Genomic DNA, 9319 nt, shown 5'->3' on the forward strand with positions numbered 1-9319 from the left:
AAAGGTTAAATATTATTATTCAAAACTTAGGTTTATCTTATTTGTCAAATGATAACCTTACAGTACTATTAAACCCCTGTTTGGTTTTATAAAACAAAGACTAATTGACCAGGGTTTTCAGGAACAACATGCAAATATTTCAGCATCTCCAAAATTAACATTTTTCCAAAGTGTTTACAAAATGAGTGAACGGGCAGGTTATGTTGATGCTTTAAAAAATAGATCAGATCGATCATCATTATGTAAATTAAGAGTTAGTTCTCATAACCTTGCCATTGAAAGAGGAAGATATTTAAAAGTGCCAAGAGATCAAAGAATTTGTGAAATCTGTAAAAGTGGCGAAATTGAAAACGAACAGCACATGCTGCTACACTGCAGAGGTTACTCCAGTATTAGAGAGACTTTTGTATTAAAAATGTACAAAATTACAGGAAAAAGTATATCCACATTGTGCGATAAAAATAAAATAACTCTTATACTTAATAATACACCTTATACGGCACTAAAATTATCTTCCTTTTTCGTAACATATTGTTTAAATGCAAGAAGTAATCTATTGTAATAGATTTTCATTATACCTTTCATCGTTTATTCACACATATTTATATAATTGTTTGTATTTTACTACCATGTATAGCAAATTGTTTATCCATTCGGTCATTACCATTTATTGTAAATGCGTTTGTGCCAATAAAATATTGTCTATATTGTCTATTGTAATCCGATTTTTCATGCGCTCAGCATGGATCAGCATGGGATACTGCTGAAACCTTGTCTTATCTTTGGTATGTTAGGAATGCAATAACCCGAATAATCCAGTCGTTATATTACGATCACTTCGATCACTCCATTAACCTCTGGAGGACAATGACCGTAAGGGGACGCTGTAATCATTCGAGTTAGGAATGCAATACGTCACGATGGTAATGACGTGCAATAGATGCCGGTGCATCCTACTTGTGGTAAACATTCGGTAAATTGTACAAACGCACGTGCATTTGTTAACAGTAGTTGTGAAAGTTTAAGTATTACAGTTGTATTGTATTTTATAGTTCTGTATATCTTGTGTTATCAGTTAGTTTTAGTTATTATATTAGTTATTATTTGTTTAAACAGGTATAGAGAAATATTATTACGTAACAGAAGAAGTTATATTTTTGAACCTGATAAATTGTACCATACGTTGAGGGTATGTTTTTGGTTGAAATATATCTTATATGAATAATGATTTGTCTTTTCACTTTATTTCATTAATGATATTATTAATTTAAAATAACTGGATGATGGGTAATTATGTCATTTAAAATTAAAACAACTCTATGTTTCTTTTGTTTGTTTATATATTTTGTGTACTTCTATTATAGTAAAGTGATAGATTGCATTACACACTTTGTACTTTTAAATATTTTATTTCAAAGTTTGTTACTTATTTAGTCTAGTAAAATTGTAGTTAAAAATAAATCAAATTATTTTTATGTTGACTAGGAAACATATTTACTGTTAATTAAATCGATGATGATTTCACGCTAATGGATAGTTGTTAAGAAGATGCATACGTAATGTTGATAATAATTGCTATTTTTTGATATTTTCATTTCATGTCAATTTATTTATGTATTTACTATTGTGTCTTTGTAGGACTTTACTTGCTATTACGATTAAAACCATGTCAACGTAAATAGTTAGTTTTTCTGCCATGAAAGATCTCACTTTCACAAAAGAATACTGTGATTCTCAACAGATTGAAAATGTCAACATCTTTGATACTTTTTGTACTCAGATTATTAATAATAATAAGAAACCAAAATTTGTGTATAAGAGTCTTATTGATCATATATTTCAACCTCCCTTTGAAAAATTTCAGAAATGGGAGAAGCTGATAGATTCAGAAATTTAAAAATGGCAAAACTATTTTATGCTACTAAGGAAGTCTTGCAAATATACCTACTTGAAAAGTTTTCAATACAAAATACTGCACCAAATAATTCCTACAAACTCTTTTTTGTACAAGATGAAGAAGAAAGATTCTAGTTCATGTACTTTTTGTAAACTTGATGACAAAACTATTGTACATTTTTTCTATGATTGTCCAATAACATATCAATTTTGGTCATCATTATTACAGCAAATAAGATTGTAAAGCAGGAAGTTTGCCATCATTAAAAAGCAGACATTCCTTGGTTTCTATTCAGAAAGCTTATTCATAAATCTTTTTTTTATAGTAGCTTATTTAAAGCAAAAATTTATATATATAAATGTAAGTTTAAGGAACTTACTCCTAATATTGTTGGTTTTAAAAATAGAATAAAACAATATCAGTCATATGAATATTATATTGCAAAGAAAAATAATAATGTTGATGTATATGAAAAATTTTGGACCCCCATCACAATATATATTTCCACTATAGAGTATAATATTAATCTGAGAGCAATTTTTTTTATTAGATTTTGTTTATACTTTGATGCATATAATTATAAACAATAATTATGTACATAAGTAAGTAATGTGTATGTAAGTAAGAATTGTATGTGTGTATGAGAGACTGAGAGAAAGTGAAAGTGATTACAAGTGGTTCTCATTTCTTTTTTCTATTTACCTCTATTTTTCCTGATATTTATTTATCTATTCATAATTTTTTACCCTTTCCTTTTTTTTTTCTTATTTCTTAATTACTTTCAGTGTGTTTTAAAGTCTATCTTAGTTATTTAACTTTTTTATTCTTGGTATTTATTAGACCTGTTCTGGCATCTAGCGACAGACGTAAAGGATAAATTCAAGGTATAATATTAATCATTTTAAAAGCATTCTTGAAACTTTTCAACAAGGAATGATAGATGAATGGATTGGTGTTTAACATCAAGTGACAACTTTTACATGCATCACAGCACGGGACATGGAATGTACCAGATCGCTATTATGAGATGGCAATGTAAAGTGCTAGTTTACAATGTTCATCGAGGAATTATCAATATCGAATAACGCTTTTTCAGAATTCTAACTATTATATCAAGGTACTTTTGAAGGAGAAGCCTTCTTCTAAAACGCCGTCGAGGCCTACAGCAAATTCGGAAATCGTCTCAAATGTCACTTGAACTGCTCTAGTCTCAATTGACGAACGTACTAACTTACTTACTCTACAAGTATTTTGTTTAAATCATGTCCAACTTGCCAATATTCAACATGCTGAATTTGGAATGCATGAAAAAAAACACCCAGTAATGAAAGTTTTTTTGGCGGAATTGTACTCAAACAATTATTTTGCTATGTATTTACATTGTATAATATGATTCGATACATTTTGGACCGCAATATTTCAATGAATGGAACGAATGCAAAATGACTGTCATATTCATGTAAATGATATTGTACGTATTGCCCAGTATTGTGATTAAAACATATATAGGCGGCTGCAATATGTCCTAAAATGAAAATTTACATACGACATTTTTCTTCTAATTTTTCTCCAAAGTCCAATAAGCCAACGTCTTTAATCAGTAAAACTCGTTGAAGGTCGTGTAGCCAATCTGGGCGTCTTACAAGCCTCTGTAATAAGATTTCAGCGGCAGTTGTTATTCCATCCTGTTTCTCTACTGCTTGAACCTTTTCCTGTAAATAACATAGAGAATAACACATGGCAAAATCCGTATCATACGTCGTATCATCCCGAGACTCCAATATCAACCCAAGGGCCTTTGGGCACGAGGGATGATATTGATCGAGGGTGATACGGTATGTGATACGGATTTTGCCATGTTTTATAAGCTTTATCATATATTTCAACAGGAGAGTATTATATTATATGAACTGTTTTCTGAAACATAGCACTGGGTTACCTTCAGTTCTTCTTTTGTCTTGTTTTAAAGGCCAGAAAAGAACTGCTCAATTACTTATCCGAAGCACCTGGGTTACCTAACAATTTGCGTGCTGTTGTTTTAAAAATATTTCGTTTATTATTGTATTTTTTTGTCTGTTTTGTATTTTTTATAGTTGCATTTAATGTGCCAAAAAATATGAAAACTTGACGTTCGTGACGTCACATACCAAACAATGACGTCTTTCAATAAATTGCGTCACGCCCGAATGACCGTTCTAATGGACCTATTTTGAGGAAAATATTTCTTAAGCTTACATAAATAAGAACTGACTGTATGTAAAAAAAAAAAAAGAAAAAAAAGAAGGGATGTGAGAAAGGGTGTGATAAAGGGTATGCGATAAAGGCTGCGCATCAAAGTTGCGCGATATGGATTAAACAGCAGGCTATTTATCAAATATTAAAAACTACTGTATATACTACTAAACATATGATAAATTAATATATTCAATGTGTTTCGTATTGACTTGATTATCTATTGCGGTATTTTTTTAGAAATCGGTAATATTTTACATAAAAACTTTTTTGGATTCGAGCGTCACTGATGAGTCTTTTGTAGACAAAACGCGCGTCTGGCGTATATACAAAATTTAGTCCTGGTATCTATGATTTTATTTACAACCACTGGGTCGATGCCACTGCTGGTGGAGATTTATTTCCCCGAGGGTATCACCAGCCCAGTAGTCAGCACTTTTTTGTGCTGACATGAATTATCATTGATATGGTTATATTTATAAATTACCTGTTTACAAAATTTTGAATTTTTGAAATACTAAGGCTTTTCTACCACAGGCATAGATTACCTTAGCTGTATTTGGCAAAACTTTTAGGAACTTTAGTCCTTAATGCTCTTCAACTTCGTACTTTATTTGACCTTTTTAACTTTTTTGGATTCGAGCGTCATTGATGAATAAAGGCAACAGTAGTATACCGCTGTTCAAACTCATAAATCCATGGACAAAAAACAAAATCGGGGTAACAAACTAAAACTGAGGGAAACGCATTAAATATAAGAGGAGAACAACGACACAACACTACAATGTAACACACACAGAAACGGACCAAACATCAGACAAAATCCCACGAGAAAAACAAATATAACATCAAAACCAAATACATGAATTTGGGATAGACAAGTACCGTGACACGTCTTATCGCAAGGTGAATTTACACTCAAAATTAAGAGAAAACATACGACGCAACGTTAAAATGTAACACACACAGAAACGAACTATAATATAACAATGGCCATGTTCCTGACTTGGTACAGGACATTTTTAAAGATGAGTCTTTTGTAGACGAAACGCACGTCTGGTGTATATACAAAATTTAGTCCTGGTATCTATGATGAGTTTATTCATTACACATTTCGAGTTAACAAGCTATATTAATTTTTCAGACATCTATAAAATTAAAGACAAAGACCAACATAACATGTTGTGGTTGGTGATCTATGACTTAAATGTAACATGAACGTGTGTGAAATATGTCTTGTTTTAGTAAATATGTTTGTATTTGTGATTTCGAAATAAGCATATATAATGTTGGCATGGTACGGGTAATGTTAATCTTGTATATTTTATGATGGTATGATATAAACGTCTAAGGGAAGGGATCGTGCTTGATTTTCATATGATGAAGACATAATCTTTCAATCAGTTTAGTTGAGGTCTGGAGCTGGTATGTCAGTAACTGTTCGTAGTACTTTGTTAATTTTATGTATCATTGTCATTTGCTTAAAGTGACATAGTTCTACTTTGCGTATTGATGTGTGTTTGTTTATCATACATTGGACAAAGGTATAAGAGGAGGGTAAAGATGTCACAAAACAAGTCAGGAATATGGCAGTTTCTATGTATGTTTGCGTTTTGATTGATTGTGTTGCATTCCAGAGTTTCTGTTGTTTCGTTGTTGTTTCCATCAGTTTCAGTCTGTAGCTTTGGAAACAGGACGCCGCGGAACAAAACGTAGAGGTTCACTCCTGATTTAGGACATTTGCATTAAAGTATTGCGGGTTTAAACGCTTTAACAAACACCAAGCATCACCTTAAATAGTTATCAAAGGTACCAGGATTATAATTTAGTACGCCAGACGCGCGTTAACCTGATATAGTGGAGTAACATTACAACATAAAAAGACACACTATAAATATCGTTTACAATTGAACTAGCTTAATTCGACCAAAAAGACATTTAAACAAAAATAATTAAATATGCACTGAACGAATAAGTTTGATATATGATACAATATGAATACAATATCAAAACGTAGGCGACTATATAACATAGACGTTGCATCTAGTAATAACAAAGATGTAGACAGTGTTTTTTTGTTTAATTCGAAAGTTAACTTCGCTGAACTTCTATATTCCTGTAAATATCCATGTTTTGTTGTTGTTTATCGAAATTGTAATTGCGATTGAGGACACAAATAATAAATTATATGTTATTATTAACAATCAGAAGCACATCGTTTGTGCGTTTGTCCTACAACGACGACGAGTGCATGTCTTCTCCTCAGTATTTGGTATTCAAATATGTTATATACTGTGATTGTTACATACCGTATCTTGAATGGAAAGGCATTTCAGATATCTAGTTATGCCTGATGGTATCACTCGTTCACAAAACTCTTCTTTTATTTCATTAACTAACTGCTCTTCGCGTGAACACATCTTCAACTCAAAACCCAAGATACAGTATTTTACCTTTTTAGATGGTTTACGGAAACCAACGATACCTTAGAATTACGTATGTTTTCTGAAAATATTAAAATATATTTCGTTACTATTTATACAAACAAATATTATAAATCATATTTATGCTTTTTTATATTCAAATAGAATACGAGATAATGTTTCCGAAATTTTTTTTATTCTCAAACTGTTTCTATAATCTTTCGTTGTTTAGGGGTTGAACATTCCAGGTCGAAGTCGTACAAAGTACACTACATGTCTATGAGGTCTGAGGAACGACGCAAATCGGATAGATCTGTTATTGTTTAAACACTATGGAAAAACTGAAAAATACGTTGTTTCCTATATACACAAACAAAATCGTAAGAATGCGAACGTTTCTTTTTTTTCAAAACCAATATAAATCTCAATTGATCGGTCATCCATCGAAAATATTTCAAAGATAATCATGTTAAGGTACGATTATAGTTAATCATCTTTTCCTCAAACCACAGTATAAAACTGTGCACAAGTATTATTTATTCTAAACTTAAAGTCTTAAACACTGGTTATCTAAATCGTATTAGTTCAACTTTGTTTCATATAAAAAATATCCAATGTATTAAACGTAGATATTCATTCATCTTGTTTAGAATTTAATACTTTTACATTGAAAAACCCTACTCCAACTCTGAGAAAAAAACACTGTAACTAACTCTTTTGTTTGACAACATATTTATATATATATATATAATGTTTTGGTGGGCGTGTTTTCAATAGACAACCAGTTTCCATATGGGAACCCAATAAGCTCCTCTTATCGAGGACAAATATACCTTTCTTCGTACGAATCCCGATATTCAACATGAACCCTCTATAAAGTATTTTCTCTTGTTTCATTGTCTTAATAAATGTCATTACTTTTAATTTGAACCTCACAAGGGTCCACGATTAGTGAAAAAAGAATGTGGCTTGTATTGTAAAAGAAAGGTTCCCAGAGGTCATGTACAAAAGACGATCAACAATTGGCCGAATTTTATATTTTACACAATATTTGATATCATTAGAGTGGTAACCATTTTAAAGAAAAATGGATTGAACAACTCGTGGGAATTGGATATTGCTTGATATCAACTCTTGTTACTTAATTCAACTAGTAATAATAAACTGGTCATATGCTCGTTTATTGGTACATTGAAATCGAATCAAATAACTTGAGTTGATATCAGGCGATATCCATTCTCACTTGTTATGAAACCTATAAATATGTCTATACCTGTATTGGTAAACGGAAGTATGTCGCTTACACCAAAGTGTAAAGTGTAAAGTATCCGTCTGGGCTTACGATCTAGCGATATATTTTTCAACATATATATTTTGAAGATAAGTGTTATATTTTCAGCACGGTGATAAAATATGAATAAGAAATTCTGAGAGGTTACTTTCGATTTGACAATACTTCCTGAACGAAAGTACGACTATAAAATAATACAACTTCTCAAAGTTTGTTATTTAAAAATCTGAAACAAGAGTCTATTTCGCATTCAAAACACGTTGAAAAAAACCCACTTACTTTAATCTTATCATTATGTATAATGATACACACACATTTATATTACATGCATACACAACGCAAACTTCCGGATTGATATTGAGGGACTGATTGTGAAATATGCTTGAAGGATTTCCCGGTTTCTAAAAATATATATTTTTTGTTTTTTTTTCGCATGAGTGTATGCAATTTAATTCGGTTCAATTGTAGTAACAGTCTAAAATGTAACTGCCCATGCAAGTACTAGAAGTCCGAAAGGAATTTTTATTTATTAGGCAAAGTACTGACGTACTGATGACTCCATTCTAATTGTAATCAAATCATTTATGATATGCACTACACACCAGAAGGGAACTAGGAAATTAAAGAGTTTAACTTTAACTATCTACTCGGATTAATTCGAGAATGATAGGTGATATTCATCTTCACCGTCGAACTCACAGGAGCCTATCTCTGTAAAAACCCACAATTTACATATGTCTATGAAGCTGTATAGGTTAAAATAAATTCTGGGTAGAAATGCTCGAAGAAAGTGGAAATTGTTTTCCCCGAGTATCAGAATCCTCAACGGATATTTAGTTTGATAAAAAATATGTATCTTCTTGGCTGTCTTGAATCATTATACAAGCGTACAAAGAAGTCACTCGCATGTCTCCTGGAATTTAAACGGTGTTATGTAGGCAAATTTCACTGTTCGGCATACATGATAGCGTATCAGTTAGTCCTGGACGATAAATTATTATTTGTATGTAAGACAAATGTTTATTATCTGTTAAAATTTGGAATAGTGAACTTGAAAGGTAGTCTTTGAATTACTCAGTCACGGCATACTTGACAACAAGAGGTTGTAATTAGGAAGAGCTTCGTTCGCTCTAGCGGTCAAAAGGTTCTACTTGCTTAAAAATGAACCTGTTTTGTCCCCTTGCTCCTGGTCCAAAACAGCACCTAAGTCTTTAAAATTATTGTCTTTTCTAAAATAACTGGCAATCTGAAATTTTCATAGGCTAACATTTGAGTTTGAAGTAAATTTCTCTTTTAAGATTGTTTTAATGCACAATTCCCATCTCAACATTTTTGTAATTTCTTGTTCAATTTTGGTGTCGTTTTTTCATGATTGAAAACACCGATCAGAGTGAATTTTGGATTAACGATTTGAGTAAATTGTAATCCAAAAAGCCGTTAATAACAGGAAAATTCACAAAATGATCATTGAGAATG

General features: G+C 31.4%; 1 protein-coding gene across 2 annotated transcripts in view; it reads right to left on the minus strand.

The window, feature by feature from the left end:
* LOC139510341 (uncharacterized) overlaps positions 1–8231 on the minus strand; it is a 21956-nt gene extending 13725 nt beyond the window's left edge. For both annotated transcript variants that reach the window (XM_071296885.1, XM_071296884.1), the window contains exons 1-3: positions 8123–8231; positions 6439–6634; positions 3444–3609 (exon numbers count right to left, since the gene is read on the minus strand). In XM_071296885.1, coding sequence (XP_071152986.1) covers positions 3444–3609; positions 6439–6549 — 277 coding nt within the window. In that variant the 5' untranslated portion in view covers positions 6550–6634; positions 8123–8231. The remainder of the gene's footprint in view (positions 1–3443; positions 3610–6438; positions 6635–8122) is intronic.
* Between the last annotated feature and the right edge of the window lie 1088 nt (positions 8232–9319).

The sequence above is a fragment of the Mytilus edulis genome, chromosome 2, assembly GCF_963676685.1.
Source record: "Mytilus edulis chromosome 2, xbMytEdul2.2, whole genome shotgun sequence".
NCBI classification, from domain to species: Eukaryota; Metazoa; Mollusca; class Bivalvia; order Mytilida; family Mytilidae; genus Mytilus; species Mytilus edulis.